We start from the raw sequence: 18,192 nt of genomic DNA, 5'->3' as shown, positions 1-18,192 counted from the left end.
GCATTATCCTTGTAGCTTATTGTGGTTTAGGATTCATGCTATATTACCACAAATTCCAAATTCAATATTCCCCTATAACCTAATGTACAGTATGTTGCATGTAATACCCCTCCCTCTACACTGTGAAATATACAATAAAGCCACAAAAAACCCACATTATATATTAGATGAGTGCATACAGGATACATATTATGCCCAATGGCCCATTTCTTATACTTTTGTCCCAATTTTTAAAAATGTTTTGTTGTCCTTTTAGGTGTTTTTACAGTGTAGCATAACCGAAACTTAATGTGAAAAGATAAAAGTGAAATACATGTAAACAATTCATGTATTTCTCAGACTAAATTATTCTTTATTTTATCAGTATGCAGACCCCTGGAACCCCACTCAAGGACGCCTGGAGAAATCTGGGTCCCCTGAGTCCTCATATCAAGTCCGCCTATTTTTTTATTCAATAATTTATTCTTGACAAACACAGCATGAGCTTTGGCAACTCCGGCTTCTCTCTCTCTCCCTCTCCCTCTGTGTGTGTGTGTGTGTGTGTGTGTGTGTGTGTATGCTTTTCTATCAGCTGGTTTTATTCTCAGCGGACACTGATGCGCACAACATAACAAGGCCTTTCTCTCTTCCCCTCTCTCCCCCCCTTCTCTCTCTCTCCCCCTCTCCTCTTGTGCTCTCTCTCTCCTACTCTCTCTCTGTCCTCTCTGTCTATGTCTCTCTCCCTCCCCAGGTCCTCTCCTCTATCCCGTCTCCCCTCCTCTGCTCTGCACCTGCTCCTCCCCTCCTGCCTTATTATCCTCAGACTCAGAGCAGCGCTCCGTCCTCGCCAAGTGATGCTCCTCGGCGGCGCACATCGGTGGGTTATCACCGCCCGCTGCAGGGAGGACCTCTCCGGCTTGTTTTTCTCCTCTGGAAACACGCACTGACGGACGACTGGAGATGGGAATTTAACGGGGCTGGTGAGAGTGAGCTGGAGGAGGATAGGACGGTGAAGAAGCGCTCAAGTCCCATCCGAGAGAAGAGGAGGAGGAGGAGGAGGGGGACTCCGGGGAAACAGTCCCGCCGGGACGGGGGACCACAACGGATGGTTTTGTGCTTTACATAGTTTGAAATTGACTCAACGTCCTGTTTTTTGTTGTTTGGTCGTGAATAAAAAATATAAAACCAGAGGATTTGAAAGCAGGGGTTCCAGGAGTTGCGATCAGCGCCTTTCCGTTTGCGATGGAGTGAAAGAGAGGGCGCACGGTAACTTCAGTCTCGCCATGAAATCAGTGTTTTTCAGCCGCTTCTTCATCCTGCTGCCCTGGGTCCTTATTGTCATCATCATGATCGATATCGACAGTAAAAGGACGATCCGGGTTCCGGCCGCCGGTCGGACCAGCAGGGCGCAGCGGGCGGCCCGAACTGGCGCACCGGGGGTAGGTGGCACCCAGAACCAGTCCGCCCTGCCGGTTATCTACGCCATCACTCCGACTTACACCCGTCCAGTGCAGAAAGCGGAGCTGACCCGGCTGGCCCACGCCTTCCGCCAGGTGCCCCGACTCCACTGGATCGTAGTGGAGGACTCGACGGCGCGCACGGAGCTGGTGGCGCGCTTCCTGGCCCGGTGCGGCGTGCCATACACGCACCTGCATGTGTTCACACCCCGCAGGTTCAAGCGCGCCGGGATGCCACGCGCCACCGAACAGAGGAATGTGGCTCTCGCGTGGCTCCGGCAGCACCGGACCAGACGGGACGCCGGGGTGGTTTTCTTCGCGGATGACGACAACACGTACAGCCTGGAGCTGTTTGAAGAGGTAACCCGACAGTTATTATGTGTTATTAGACTACTGTCCTAATCGGTCTTCATCACCTTACAGCTGACCAATAACATCAAGAGGTAGAATTCACCTTTAACTGACAGTATTCTTAAAGTTACAATAAACCAATAAGTAATTAAAACACATTAATTATAAGTGCGTTTGTTTGAAAAACATGAGGTTTATTAAGAAACTGAGTTCCTTCATTGCTCGGTATAGCTTTGTTTTGGTCAAAAACAGTTAAAATTAACGGTTGTTAAGTACTAAGAGCCTTGACTTAAAAGTAATACAGTAAAGGCTAAATGTCCAATTACAAGTTACAGTCCTGAAATGAGAATTTAACTTACGTAGCCTACTATGAGCAAAATATAGTAACACTATGTACGTCAGAAAGAAGAAATATCAAAAACATTATTTTACAAATAAAAAGTTAAAAAAAAAAAAAAAGGAATGAAACAATCAGTTTTGCTGCAACAACCTTAGATGCTCTGGTATGACCAATAGCTTATGGTAATCTAGTGTTGTGCAGCAGCCAATACTGACTCAGTTCACTGATTTTAGGACTTTTCTCTACTTGTGCCACTGTTTTTAGAATTTATCATTGTCTCATAATTGTCACTTGTGGTCACAGTGGCTGCCTTTCATCAAAAGTTACATAGGCTCGCTTTAAACTCAGAAATAAAAATACTTATTATGCAGAATGGCCGCTATCAAAGTCATATAATTATATAGCCTAATGATGAATATTAATGCATCAACATGCCAACAGCATTGTAATGTCGTAGCTGATATGCTGATGTGCATGGAGTTAAACTGCTTCACATACTGTTGGGATGTTTTATCCATAACAATATCTTATTTGTTGATTATATGTTTTGTATATAAAATATTAATTTGTAGCTGTCAGACAAATGTAGTGGAGAGGAAGTATAAAGTAGCACAAAATGGAAACAATCAAATTAAATACAAGTACCTGAAAATTGTATTTAAGTAAAGACAGAACTTACAGATTTAGGTATTGATGTTATAGCATGTGCTATTTGAGCACCTTCATCATAGCATCAACACTATGAGGGTAAAGGGTCTATTTTCCCCTTTTCTGACTATATTTGTGCCGTGCTCTAACCATTAAGCTGCACAGGAAAAGTCATTCGCAGGCATTCCCCAAATGGGATAATTTCAAAGGAACTGAAACACAGAAATTCAAAGATTCATGTTGATGGGATCCCACTGGAACCCCAGGGAGGCTCCAGACCCTGGTTTGAGAACACCTTGTCTCACCTGAGGGGTCTTTATTAAACCAATGTATTCTAGTAGTGAAACTGGTAAAACTGCATGGACATTTGGTGTTAAAGGAGTAAGTCTTTGTGTGTGAGAGAGAGAAAGACAGAGAGTGGGAGTTGAGTGAAAGCGAAGTGAGAGAAAAAAACAGATGAAGAGAGGAGTGTGTGTGTATGAGAGAGAAGTGACTGACTGACAGACAGAGAGATGAGAGATGGATGTGGCAGTGATGGTGCTCAGGGTGTTTTGGTGCACGAAGGTCTCCAGTTTCAAATCTTTTTGTCAGCAGCACCATTGTTCAATTTTCTAATGATCCACTTTCCAGCTCATAATTAATAATCAGGATTGTGTGGGTGTGATTATTTTGTTTGCTGTTGCTCGCTGACCTTGTACTGTGTATGTATTTGTGTGTGTGAGTTTATAGAAGGGTAGGATTGATATGGTTTGATAAAGACGTTTGTCTTTTTTGGATTAAAATGAATTATTTTTTTTCTTATTTTCAACAATGTCCAGTTTGACCCTTTTCATGCCCTGAAATTCTTATCTTTAGTTAAAGCCTCTGAAGCATTTAGACCAATATGAGACACTGAAGGACTTCTGATATAAACTACTGATAAAAACATATCGACTGGCTGTAGTCTGCAAACCTGAGCTAAACAACAGACTGGATGACATGCCAGTAACAACCTTGAATAATGGAAAGCTGATACGTCCATGTACCGTAAGCCAAGTCTATGTCTGAGAGTGTGTATGTTAATGCATAAGAAGGATCTCTTTGTACATCTCTGTTACCATTTATGTTAAAACTACATTGTCGTCACTCCACTGCGCTCGAGATTTCCAGGTATTGAAGAAAGACGAGTCAATAGCAACAGCAGCAGCGGCAACAGAGGCAACAAAGCAATCCTCTCATTCTACATAAATGCACAAAAACATTGTGAACACATGCTACTCTGATTGCTGATTGCTCACTCTGATTACTGCCATTGAAAGATAGCTGGCCACACATCTGAAATTGCTATAATTTTCTGGAAAAATAAAATATTGAGATTTTTTTTTAATATAAATTAGCTAAGAACTCTGCACTGAAGAATGTAGTAAAAACTAAAAGAATATAGTTTTGATTGTTGGAGAGTTTGTTTTACATGTAGTACCAAAAAAATGATGATGAGTCCATTCAAAAATGTTTTTCTCTCCTCTACTTGAGTATTTTACTGGCCCTTTACAGAATGAAAATTGTATGTTTGCATTGCAGCATGTTAATTTGAGGAGGCCTTTTCCTTCTGTCTATGAATGCGTCTTCCACCTGCATCTAAAGTATGTTCTGAAAACAGCAGGTTAAACCGAGGGTACGTTTAGATTAAGCGTGATTGATGCACTTTATTTGAGCTCTGCAGCTTTCCTTCTTTTTGCTTGTTTGGATAAAAAAGAACAAAGCCTGGCGACTGAAAATGTGAGTGTTGGACCAGAGAAGCCTGGTGCTGTTCATTAGTAGAAAGAGTGTCTCTTATGAAAAAAGTAGCCAGTGTTAAGGTTTAACACTAAAATGAACTGAGTACAAACTGCAGTTTGGGTTGGTTTTAATGTGAAGCGTTTTCTTCATTTCTTGACAACAAGATATTGTTATTTTTTATTGATATTGTTGTTTATGGCAAAGAGAAGGCAAATCCATCATAGTTAGCTAGAGTGGTTCTCTGTTATTTATATACTGTTATGATGTCAGATATCTATGTTAAACATGGTCAAAGTTAAAAAACTTGAGGTTAATGTATGTAGAAATGCTCGCTGCATATCAAAAGACAAGGCATCATCCAGCTCTGCTCGGTTTGTGATGTTTTTTTCTGCAATGCAGATGAGATGATGTCGGCTCGTAACACATGCCCATAAATAGCTGTCCGTTCAGTAGCCTTTGATTCTTAAGCTACAGGTTGTTTTCCATGTATTGTTTGTGTTGTTCACTGTCATATTTCGGATTTCGGCTCAAACATGTACGGATGGATTTGAGAAGTTAACATTTTGAGTAAAGAGAAAAAAAAGTGAAATCTTACCACTATAGTTTGTTTACATGGAAGTTGGACGAGATGCAGCTTCTGGAAGCTAACCGATCAGAAGAGAGTGGGCTCATCGGGAGGGGGCCTTAAAGAGACAGGAGCTAAAACTGCCTCTTTCACACAGAGGCTGAAAAAGACCAGAAAAAGAGAACTTTACTGTATATCAATTTTGCTATCTAGCATATAAAAACTTTTAACCTCAGTATATGGAAATCTCTCACATTGTAGATAGAACCATATAATTCCAATATCATGATAACTTGCCTAGGATTTGGCTGCATGAATCAAAAAAAAACCAAAACAAATGCAGCTGAAGTTAAAATGTTCACATTGTTTCGGGCTAAAGAAATCCAGCTTTATCCTGAACCTTATGCTGTCTTTCGATGGCATATCCCTCCATGCAACCCTGAAAGCAACACTCGGGTATAAATACTCAGCATTGTGATGCGAGTGTGCTGTAGTCGATTCTACTCTGACGTAGAGTCTCAGTGTTAGATTCCATGCCTGCGGCTCAGTGTAAAGAGCATCTGTTCGATTTGTTGATAGCACACTGTCTTCTCTCTGTCCTCCTGCCTATTTCATTACCTAGCTCCTCTGTGCAGGTAATGGCCTGTCATAGAGAGATAATAGGCTGTCATACGGCAGTAATAACCTGCAGAAACTGTCTGCAGGCTTTAGACTGATGGCAGTTACTGTGCTTATAGTGGGTGGCAGCTTCATATGAGAAACCTTCATATCATTCTGGGAAGAAAAATTATTGAAGTAGGATTCAAGCAGCTCAAATATTATTTTAATGGGACCTTTTGTAATAATATTTCTACAGTAATCCATTGTGGGTTTTTCATACCATGCCAGCAATGGTTTTGTAGGAACAGGATAGGTTTATTCATTAAAAGGTTAGGTTCAGATTTTTTTTAATACAATACTGCCATAAGTTCATATAAACAAAAGTTTCTCCGGGGCTGTGAAGCAATACCTTCATAGCATGACTACACAAATCTCACAGTCATGTCCTGTTTTATATCCCAATTTCTCTTAACTAAGCGCAGCAGAGAAAAAAAACTTGGACCATTAAAAAAAACTAACTAAAGAACTGCAGATCACTACATTTTGGCAGCATAATACACAATCCTTGTAGTTATACATGTAAAAGAACAGTGGTAAACAGATTTAAATATATAAAAACAGCTTCAGGTTGAGTTATGCTGAAACACGTCCTGTGTGTAGACAAGCCTTTATATTTGATAAAATGGAAGCTATCTGTTCCATGAAGAGTAAAAAAGTATTTTAAATCCTGCATTGTTGATTGTTGTTGCATGTGCACAATACAAACGAAACAGCGACCCACTCATAAAAATTCTGCCCCATAGTGCTTCTAGGGGTTAGAAACTCCACAGGGTACCTTTAAGTTAGCCAAATCAAGTATATGTTCCTCCTGGCAGCTGTGTGTGGGTTTATTGCTGGTGTTCTGTGCTGGCATCAAACCTAAATGCGACCACCAGGAAGTTTCCCTTCACCACAGCTCAGCAAGTAAACACTGTTGGTGAACAGACGAAGATGGGTTTTTTGAACTAAAAAAAATGTAACATTGGAAGATACCCAACTGATCTGGCTAACTCAAATATAGAAATATATGTTATTATTGTTGGATTCTGCTTCTTAAACCCCCAGCTTATGCGCCGATTTAGCAGAGTAGAGATAATTATAACATGTTCCCCCTCATTTCTTTCATTTGAATTATGTAACTGGTAATTCATGTACTGTATATTTAGAAATGAGCACAGGTATGAATTATGACTCATAGCCATGTTGATTTAACTACCCAAAAGAATGATTTTTCATTCAATATTTTGAGTTTAACCAATTTTAATATTCTATTAGCTACTATAGAACAAAAGACAAGGCATTTCTGACCTGCAGTCGCCCAATTAAGAAATGAGGTACCCCAGCTGGGACAAAATCAGCCTCATTCTTGACTCTGGGTTGTTGATTACATGATGTAGCCCAGGCTGTTTTGCTTCAAGAGTGGGCGACGAACTACCACCCCCTGCATCCCCCTTATGAAAAAAACATTGGTACGTAGCAAATGTTTAACAAGCCTCCCTACGTTCCTCTTACTGTCGAGCAGCAGAGAAGTCAGGCGGAAAGGCGTTTTGCATCAAGATAAGACTTAAGGGGTGTGTGCTCCGTTTCCGCAGGTTAGTCAGGTCTCAGTTTGGCCTGGTTTATTATTCACGTTCCGGCTGAGTCACCTCCCAGCAGTCAATAAGGTGTCAGAAAATGCAAGACTGCTCATTTAATGTCCTCCATGCAATTACACCTTGATTGCCCTTTAACACATACTGCTTCCTGTTGGTTTCTTATACTCATTTTGCATTTCTGCCCTCAGGAGTGAGTGTGCTCCCATCATGGGAGCTCCTAAGAAGCAGCGTTAGTGAGACAAACAGTAGACAAATATAACACTGACGCACAAGGATGGAGGGGGGTAGAGGGGCACTAAGAGATGGCCATGGAGAAGAGATGGGTCTTGAGGCGGGATTGGTAAACAGTAAGGGACTCTGAGTCTCTGATGTCTTTGGAGAGGGAGTTCCAGAGCCTGGGAGCTGCCCTAGACAAGGCTCTGTCCCCAAAACTGGGAAGATTGGACTCGGGGGTGGAGAGAAGGCCAGCAGAGGTGGATCTGAGGGACAGAGAGGGTTGGTGGGGGTAGAGGAGGTCTGTGAGATATGGGGGGGCCAGTTGGTGAAGGGCTTTGTAGGTGATGACCAGGATTTTGTAGTTGATGCCGTAGAGGAGGGAGTTGCAATAGTCAAGACGGGAGGAAATTAAGGCGTGGATGAGTATTTCAGCAGCAGGGATTAACTGTTGGATCAGCAGTCAGATGATCCAACAGGTTTTAAACAAATCCCCATAAGGCAAACGGTAAAATTATTACCCAAACTGCCCATCACTGTCCATCACAACTTTGACCTGTACTGTTCTTAGTGTAGTTGAGCACATACAGTTTTTGTACACAACAAGGGATTATCACAGTTTGGGTGCACACTTAAAATAATCTGGCTAAACTGACCATCTGTTTCTTACCCCATCAAAATTCTCTGCAGCAATGTCACTGTATTCCCAGATCTCAGCTATCACTTTGATGAGTGCAAGTTATCATAACTATGGGCACCAATTATGTGGTTGCTGGGAAGCTTTGGCCCCCATGGGAAATCATACTGTGAGGTGACCATATCGGATGAATGGTAACATTCAAGAAGAAGCTAAATTTTTTTTATTCCTACATTTAAGTTACTTGGGGTTGTCGGAAAATGCCCTACAGGTTTTTACCTCTTCACCAGTGATATAAAAGGTGTCATTTTGCATTACTTTTTGAACCAGCCTAACTGGTTCTGGGGGAATGTATGATAAACAAGTGCACAGTAACTCAAGATGACACGTTAAACACAACCTGTCCACCTTTTTAAAAATAACTTGTTTTAATCAACAGCAAAACAGAAACCAGTAGCAGCTGAAAAAACTTGCAATGAACAGTTACAGTAAGTGACAGCAGCAATGGCTTCCAGTCAATACCTCTGGTGAGTCATCTCAAAATTGAAGCTGTGTCCTTGGTCGATATCATTACTTTGTCACTAGTATGTAGTTTCAAAATATATAGATTCATATGTTTCAGGCAGCCACAGGAAAAAAATAAATTTGATTCAAGTTGCAATAAAGCAGACATCCTTCAAAAGAACTCATGAAATGCCTCTTTGTTGATGTATAAATGGCGAATCTGAGAATATTTAATAATAATAATAATATTTATTTATATAGCATTTTTCAAAACCAGAGATTACAAAGTGCTTTACAACAACAAACACATGCAGACAAATTCTCCAAAATTGAGGGAATAAGGTAAAAACACATTTTCCAAAGCGAAATAATAATAATAAACCATTTTTTGAATAAAACATTTAAAAGAGATTTTTGAAAAGCGTTTTGAAAGAAATGTGTTGTAGAAGCGATTTAAAGAAAGACACTAGTTCTGCAAGTCTGAGTTCATTGTTTTGACTCCAACTCTGTTTTGGGTCACTTTCACAGCCGAGGAACCCATTCAGACTCGGTGGGGTAACAAGCAATCAGGAAATTAAGTTGTGCTTTTTTCCCCTTCTCATTCCTGAAAAGCTGACTCTGGGGATGGAGGGTTTTTTAGCTGACGGCAGCATGGCAGAGCTGTTTGATTCAGCTGCAGCAGCCTGTCAGCCGGCAAGACTTTCGTCAGACCTTTTTTGAATAATTGAACTCCCCCCGGCCCTGAGAGCTCCACATCAGTCACATTGACTATTTTAGGGAGCAGGTACTGTGGCAAATGCTCTATGCTGAAGTGTGACTCAGGATACCTTTCTCGAAGGCTGCCATACTTGGTCTAGTGTTCATTTATTACTTTTGATATGGTGCGATGGCTTCTCAGATTGTATAATAGTGGTGGAAATCCACTGCATTGCTGAAATGCAGCTAAGATCTTTTCAATTTCAAATCAGACGCCACAGAAACTTTAAGACTGTGTGCTTACATTCAATTTATTTGATAATTCATCTTTGCAATTAATTTTGAATTTCATTATACTTTCATGGTGTGGATATTTCCTTCTCACCATGTTATACATCTCAGTGAGGAGTCAGCTGGTAGTAGGGGATTGGGTAAAAGACTTTCTATTTTTAGAGGAAATGGTCCAAAGACAGACATGCAAACATTAAGGATGTATTTGATCAAGTGTCCAACTAGCAGAGTCCAGGCCTGGAGTGAATTGCAGGATGATGGGGAGGCAGCACAAAGAGAAACTGGTGGGATAAAGGAACCAAAGCGAAATGGGAAATTCAATTTCCTCAAACCCCTATGAGCAATTATCATAATTACATAGTGTAGTGGGAGAAGCGAGGGGGGGTGGGGTTGTAATGTCAGGGAAGCGAAGCAGAAAGGAGACGAACCTTGCTGAGAGAAATTGTCTGTGGTCGGGCTGGTGGGAGGATAAGGATGGAGGAGAGAGGAAGGTGACGGAAAGGTTGAAGGCTTTTAAGGGCCAATGTAAATGTAAAAAGGTGTTATGCACCAGTTCTCCACTTATTTCCACAGCCATCTTTTTTCTGAATTTGCAGTTTGACTGAACACCTTTCCTGTGCTTTCTACTCCCTCATCAAATCCCCTTTTTCCCTCATCCACCACTGTGTCCAACGGTGACTGGGACACATTTAAAAGAAGCTCATAGTCACTGAAACTAATTGAAATAAAATTGGCATTTTTGTCAAAAGGCCTTGTGACAGGCTCTGATGAGGGCTATGTGACAAAATATGTCTTTTACCTGTGTTGTCAGTTTACCTGTTCTTACAGTGTATTACTCCTACCAAGGAGGTTATTTATTTATTATTTTATTTAGGAAATTTCAATTCCCATGAATTCTGGTGCACAGATTTACCTTGGGCCAAGGAATAATTTATAAGCTTTTTTAGGACCCGTAACTAGGGTTTTTCGGCATGGGCTGAATATGGATGCTGTAGTAATGATGGAGGTTTGTGGTATCCTTTTATTATTGCTATTTGATGAATTTTGTTTGATTTCAACATATAGATCACTGGCCATTACTCATGTTGACTTAGGATGTGTGCAACATTAAAGGGAGATTTGAATTAATAATTTAACATTTTGGGAAGTACACTTTAATATTGGTCTCATGTCTGTTTTATATATGGAAATTTAGTCAGGATGGGATTAGTCTAGCTTAGCATAGAGAGTGGAGGCAGCCAGCCTGGCACTGTCCGAAGTGAAAAAATATACATACAACTCGAAGGCTGTCTAATTTACACAATGTAGCTTGTCACACAATGTCACTTTCTTGGTTTTAGAACATTTTGACAAAAGGGCTACAGTTGAAAAGTAGCAGGGTGGCTAACAAAGGCAGCAACATTTTCAGAAATGTTGATGAATGAATGTTAGGGACTATTCATCATTAAAAGTCTCTTTAGCTTTAGTTGGTAGCTGTTTTCCTATGCATCCAGTCTGTTTGATAAGTATATTTGCTCATCTTTTAGTACGAAGCCTCATTGTTTTCTGATCTGCTTCCGTTTGCTCTCTTACATGTTTGTTACTACATCACCGGTAGTCCCCTTACTCCGACAAGTGGAACAATAATTCTAGCACTTGACTTCCACCCAGAACATTTTGGAAGTGCACTACTTAGCTGTAGCATGCGGGTGGCATGCTCATAGATCTATGCTCACCAACTTAGCCAAGTTACCCTGATTTGCCATGCCCATAGTGTTGCTGACGTTATCCCCGTATTTAAACGATATCGCTTCTCCTCCATTCCCCTCCTCTCTCTGTAACAGTCAGCTAGAGGGCAACGCATGTACTCATAAAACTGGAGTTACATCCAGATAACTACTATTTATGCTTAACTGGTATGCACATTTTATAACAGGCACCAGGAGTTTATCCACCCTTGTTTTTTCCCAGGCCTGTTTTTAGGGCCAGCCTTTATTTGTTCGTGTCAACCACGCCCCGGCCATTATTGGAGACCTGGGTTTAATTGACTACCGTCTTTTATTTGAGGAAATACGCTAAGCATATTTCCAAAACTGGCAAACTATTATTAACTTAACAACTATTTAATGCACCACATAATGCAAAAAATCAAAATAACTGTAACTCACGAGAGTTAGAGGCTCTTCTAGGTCTTGCACTTCCTGTTACTGCAACACTTTGTAAATTGGGTGACAAGACTGCAGGATTTCATTATAAATATTTTTGTTTCTGCATAAAATTACATTGTACATACAGAATATATACACACAAACAAATGCACGTACAGTATACAAACACAAACACAGTTGGCAAGACAAGAAACATTGCGACATTATAGTACAGTATGTGTTCAGGTTTGTGGGCATTCTCACCAAAATCACTCATTTATACTCATGCACCTCCACACACACATCTACATACTCAATATGCAAGCACCTTCATCTCTTTAATTTTTTTTCTCCACATAAACCCATAAAGCATTCAACCTGCGCACATATCATGCACCATTGCATCACAGTTTCATAGCCCGTCCCCAGCCCCCCTAATTTGATTCATTCATTTTCTCCCAGCTCATTTCTTTCCTCCCTTTCTCAGATTGCCTCTGCCATGCATATTAATAATGCACAGATAAAAATACGCTTGATTAAAATCACACCCAGCCCAGCCACCTGAACACTCATCCTGGTGTGCAAACAACACAATGATGGTTCTTTCTCCGGGGCAGGTGGCAGGAAACTAGAACATCCATAATGGATTTCATATACTTCATCATTAAGAGTCTCTTTGTGTGTACACACAATTCACTTCTCACCTATTTGTTTGCAGGGAAGGGAGACAGAGTTGATTACCCGACTGAGCCGCACTGCTCCGAGACAGTGTCCTGGCTACGAGTCAAATGAAATGTGATTCCTCTCAGCGCTGTATTTTTCACCCCCAGCTTTTCTTTTGTTTACTTGTAAATAGCATGCGTTTACTGACTGAGCTGCCGGTGCTATCATTTGTCAGGACTTACAGGTTGTCGTGCAGTCGGCTGCATCTGAAATTATTTTTCATGTGCGGCAAAGATGAATTATTTGTTATCTCAGTGCAGCGTCTGCCCTCTAGTGAAGATATCCATATTGATAATGAGACAGTAGCTACAGAGAGTTTTTAATGTATAACAGTGTCTACTGTGGGCTCCATACTATACACCCTAAACTAATGTACAGTACAGAACAGCCTTTACAGCTTTATCAGTGAAGCAAAGAAACTGTGGAGGGTCAGAATAGAGAGCCTGCTGTGATCCAGTCAGAAAAGTTGAAGCAGAAGAAGATGGGAATCATTCCCATTGTTGAATCACGACAACACCCAAATCTAGGGAGAACACCAGGTGACAACAGTGAAAATCAGGGATACTAAGGGAGGTTAGAAAAAATGTTGTTGTGTGGCAATAAAAAATAGCAAAACATACTATAATTGAAGAATTGAACGATTAGCACAACAGAATGTATGTTGGAAGAATTGCACAAATGTAAGTAAGACTAGTAAGTAGACTGATTGCTGTGTGGCATTTAGTTATTTATAGGAATCTGTATTTATGGAAAAATTTATTCTTCTTCTGGGTTTTATCTTTGGTGCTTGTATAATGTAAATATTCATTATTCTACTGTAGATGGTTTTGGTCCCACCTAGTTTGTATTCTCTAACTTCATCCCAGCAGCAGCAAAGTCAAAGGCAACTAGTTGCTTTTAGTAGCTGTTGGTGTGAGTGTCTCTCTTGGTGTCAAGTCACTAACTGCCACTACTGGAGGTATGTTTGAGTCACTGCGCTCAGAAAAAAAATCCTTATAATGATGACTAATGATGACAGAGGGGGGTCGCACTCAGCGACAAGGAGTCATTGTATTTACAGAAGACAAATACACAAAACATTTTCCTTCATCAATGTCAAAACCACACAAAATAAATGCCTCTTAAATAGGAAACATGCAGGTGAGTCACTTTAAGATACTTGGCACCTGGCAAGGTAATCAGATACATAACACAACAATCAATGAGCATTCATTGGAACAAGGAAGAAGGTGGAAACTGGAAATGTGAGCAAAATCCACCACTGACTCATCCATGAAATTTTCTCATATATCAAATGTTAAAGTTGCAATACATGACATTCAGCCACTAGATGTCGCACTATAGCACCAACATCTCACACCATAACAAATGTGTGTCGTTTACTCAATAAAGTTGGGAAAAAATAGAAAGAAAGTGACAACTCATGAAACTCAGATCAAACTGTCAATCTAGGCAGTGTTGATCAAATATAGATCAAATTTCTGTTACTGCATTGCTTATTTTTCAAATGCTTTCAGAAACATATTTTGGTGTACTTTTTTGCTGTAATTTGAAAAAGTTTGTGATGTAGCCACCATCTTGGAAAGAGACATGGAAGACACAGAGGGACTCATATGCACTAACATGCATGCTCACACACACTAACAAGCATGCACGGCCGGTGCAGCTACCAAAACAAAGAGCAGAGAAGCTCAGATAACAACACACATAGAGGGAGTGTGACTTCATTCACTGCTCAGGTCGCCATTACTCCACTATATCTTTACATAGCAAATAGTTGTTTGCTGGACATCCAGTGAGGCTCAATGTCATATATTGGACCTTTAATACACATTCTAATCATAAAAAGAAGAACACTTAAAGCAGTATCTCTCAGTGTCTACATGAAAATATGAAGAGAACTGGTACAGTGTACACACTGTGGACATCAAGCAAGGAGCCGTTCATTTAACAGTGAATACTATACAGAAAAACTCATTGTGTTCTTCATTCAGATCATTAAAGTGTAAAGTTTTAAGGGTATCCAAAATCATTCTCTTTACAATAGAGATTTTTCTACATTTGACTCATTTTTATTTTTTCAACATCAATGAGTTTTAAATTTACGACTTTAAATCTAAAATTGAAAACGTCCATGAATTGTCTTGCCACAGATGAGGTGATATGCAACTTTGATGTTCACTGAATCTTGTTTTCAAGCTGCATGAAGTTATGCCGTTATCTGAATGGAATACTTTTTACATGGGCAAAACTAAAGATATATTATGTTATTTGTAGTATATGTTATCACTATCACATGATTTTGCGTGATGTGCTGAATCTACATGGAAAATGTCCAGATGGTCCTTTAAATTTTGAAAATAAACAATGATGGATATTCAAAGGCCCTATTCAAAGCAGCATCAGAACAAAGGATGTGCATTTATGAATTGTGGATTTTAAGATTTAAGAAGAAGTGAATTAATTGTATGTTACTGTCACAGAATGTGGTCTGATAGATTTCTTCATTTTGTTGAACAGATTATTTTGTTCTCTTTTGAGAAACCTGGTCAAACTGACACCCAGATAAAGAGTACAGGGCTGATGTGCCTGCTGCAGAGAGTCTCCTTTAGATAGACAACAGTTGAGGACTAAATTCATACACTATATTGGAAACTGATAGTTAAAAATGATTCCTCCTTCTTTACCCAGGATGGAGGCGATACAAAGATGACTGGAGAGTGACTGAAGGTTCAATAAGTATTTATCGACAAGTGCTTGGAGAATGGCAGGCAATCGGTATATCAAAATGTATCATGCAGTATTCTGACAATCTAAAGGAAGTCCCTTCTATATAAGATCTGTCTACAGCCAGGAGTATAAAGCCCTAACCAACATTGTTGTATGATACATATGATACGTTCAGGCCAATGACATCGATATATTCAATGTTTCCTGTAGCCAAGTTGTCAGACATTTTTCAGCATACTGTTGCTGCAAACCTCTACAAAACAGAGTGTGAAAGCAGACAAGGTTAAATTTACTGTGTCCGATGACTGTATGTTCTTCTTCAGTGTGACTATGAGCCTGATTGTTGTGGACCCACAGAGTTATTCTTGTGGAGTAGTGGCACTCCTGAACTAGACATTTTATCTCCACAAAATCCCACTGTGTACTCTCGCTGCAACCTTTACTATTTTTCTTCCCCAAGTCAGTCCCTGAAGCTGCAGTTTGTTCTTGATGACAAACTTGATCACAAGGTTGAGATGTGGGGTTTCTAGCCTCCTGAGAGTTGTTCGTGTTCTCAGATATGGACTGGATTTACTGCGGACTGTAGGAATAAAATGTAGGACTTGCTTCTGCTCTGTGGCTGCATAGAATGAGACTGAGATCACGCAGGGCAGCTAGCAATCGCAAATATATTTTAAAAAATGTGATATGTTTTCAGAAAAGTTGACATTCTTTGTTCTTATATTTGTTTTCTTCCCTTTAAAATCCTTTCTTCACACAACATAATCAGTTTGCTGTGATGAATACACTATATTGATTTCATGGAGCTGTATGCCAGCCTAAAAAGATGGGCTGTGCACTTTCCTTCCCACTGTAACGAATATTTGTATGTTGTTGAGAAAATATGGATTTTTACTAAATTTCCAGTGACACAATAAGCATTAAAAATCACACACTCACATGCACACATTTCCCAAAATAGAGGCCTTTCTGTGCAGAGGATTACATTCGAGGCTTTATTGATTTTTTCTTTTGCTCGACTCAATACTTTCCCAAGATTGTTGCAGTGTTGGAGAGTGTTTGAAACTCTGCTGTTCTGATACTGTAAAACCTAAATAGGACTTCAAAACAATAACATTTTTCTCTGCAATATAATATGCCCTAACAGTAAAAAAATCAAAGTAGCTATATCTGTTTAGAAATTGGTCTGGTGAGTGTTAAAAACAAGATGATGTTAAAATCAATGGATAAAAGATAGACTGGGCTCCTGGTTTACACCTGAATTGGCAGTAAAGAAAGCCTGGGTAAGGGCCAGAGGCAGAGGAACCAGCCTACTGGTTAGTATTTAGGTGTTAAAGGAATGAATGCACATTTACAGTTAGAGCTGCCAAGTCAGAATACTACTTTCTAGTTTCTACTCAGACCTGCTAAATTCTGGAAGACAAGTAAATCGTTATATACTGATGTGAAATCTGATAGTTCTTTATCATTAATCCAGAATAATCTGTAATCAGCTTTCAACATTTTACTGCCACTGGTTCACACAAGGTCTCTCCTAAAAAATACCTCTGTTAGGTCATTCATTGCAAATGTTGTTGATGTTGTCTTGCATGCTTACCAGAAAAAAAGTGGTCCGTCTTCATAAGATGGCTGTTATCTTAATAAAAATCATCCATTTTCCAAGTTGTCTTGCCTGTCAGATTCCTGGAATTGCTTATCAGTAATCAAATGGAGGCATTCACTCTATTGGACGCCCACCTATGTCCATACCAACCTCAGCAACCTCTTCGCTGTTAAATTTGTTTTAGATGATTTTCATCAGTGTGTGAGGGTTGAAATGGCCCAGTCTGAATTGCTACTAATCGCGTGCCACATGGAACCGTTTTGGGGCCTGTGCTGCTTACCATTTATATGGTCATGCAAGATCATTTTTGTGTTCTTATCCTAAATCTCTTATTTTTTACTGTGAGGCTTGCTAGTATGAGTGTTCCAAGTCTTTAAACTGCAACATTTCAATTTGATAAATGCCACCTGTTCACGAGTAGGTGTGTGTTCATGAGATTTGGTCATTAGCTTAATCAACATCCCTAAATTGCAAAAAAAAAAAAGGCAATGCCTGCCACCCCAAGTTTCTCTCACAAAAATGTTACTCAAGAGTGAAAAAGAAGGCTTTCAGATCGACAAAGTCCGACTGTCTGAAATCATCAGACAAAAACATAACAAATTTAGCAGTGTCAGCAGTGGTATTATATATATATATATATATATATATATATATATATATATGCCTATGTAGGCCTATGTGTGGGGGCTGAGCCCTGGATAGCCCCGGCCCAATTTAACCCCTGGTCACAGAGATAGAGACATTGTTGAAATTCTTAGTAAACTGGCAAGCTTTGATGATATGGTGAACAGAATATACATTTTGCATGTATATGTATGTCTTGTAATTATAGTATTTTAGAGGGGGAAACTATGGCTCACATGACAGACCAGGCAACTTGTGAATTTTGTTGATACCTGAGATAAAATTCAGAAAAAGAGAAAATCTGTGAATGAGACAAGTTCTCTTAAAACACTTGTATGTACCATATAAGAATAAATCTGTTTGTATGAGCATTTCTTGCATGAGGCCAATTATTTATATTTAAAGGAATTATATTATTTTGTACTGTGCAGCAGAATCTGTTAAATTAACCATGGATAAATTAAAACTCCATAAAGGTAATGCAGCATGTTCTTATTAAATTTAAATTGGCACTTAATGCCAATAAAGTAAAATTCATTCTGTTCTAAATTAATTTGCATATCACTATTGCGACAGGGTCAGAGAATATAAATATCTTGACATGTGGCGCTATGAGAGATGTACATTTAAATATCTTATAGACAACCTGCAAAAGAAGCTTTTTGAAGCAGTTTTCCTCTTAGTTATGTATTTTTTAGACGACGCTTATAGAC

The 18,192-nt window shown here is 39.6% G+C and overlaps 1 protein-coding gene across 1 annotated transcript in view; it reads left to right on the top strand.

Moving 5' to 3' along the window:
* Positions 1-794: 794 nt before the first annotated feature.
* The window catches only part of b3gat2 (beta-1,3-glucuronyltransferase 2 (glucuronosyltransferase S)), a 55,246-nt gene continuing 37,848 nt past the window's right edge, over positions 795-18,192 (top strand). The window contains exon 1 of the mRNA XM_042432803.1: positions 795-1,796. Coding sequence (XP_042288737.1) covers positions 1,263-1,796 — 534 coding nt within the window. The 5' untranslated portion in view covers positions 795-1,262. The remainder of the gene's footprint in view (positions 1,797-18,192) is intronic.

The sequence above is a fragment of the Thunnus maccoyii genome, chromosome 14 (genome assembly GCF_910596095.1).
Source record: "Thunnus maccoyii chromosome 14, fThuMac1.1, whole genome shotgun sequence".
NCBI lineage: Eukaryota > Metazoa > Chordata > Actinopteri > Scombriformes > Scombridae > Thunnus > Thunnus maccoyii.
This window is presented reverse-complemented; position numbering and strand designations above follow the sequence as displayed.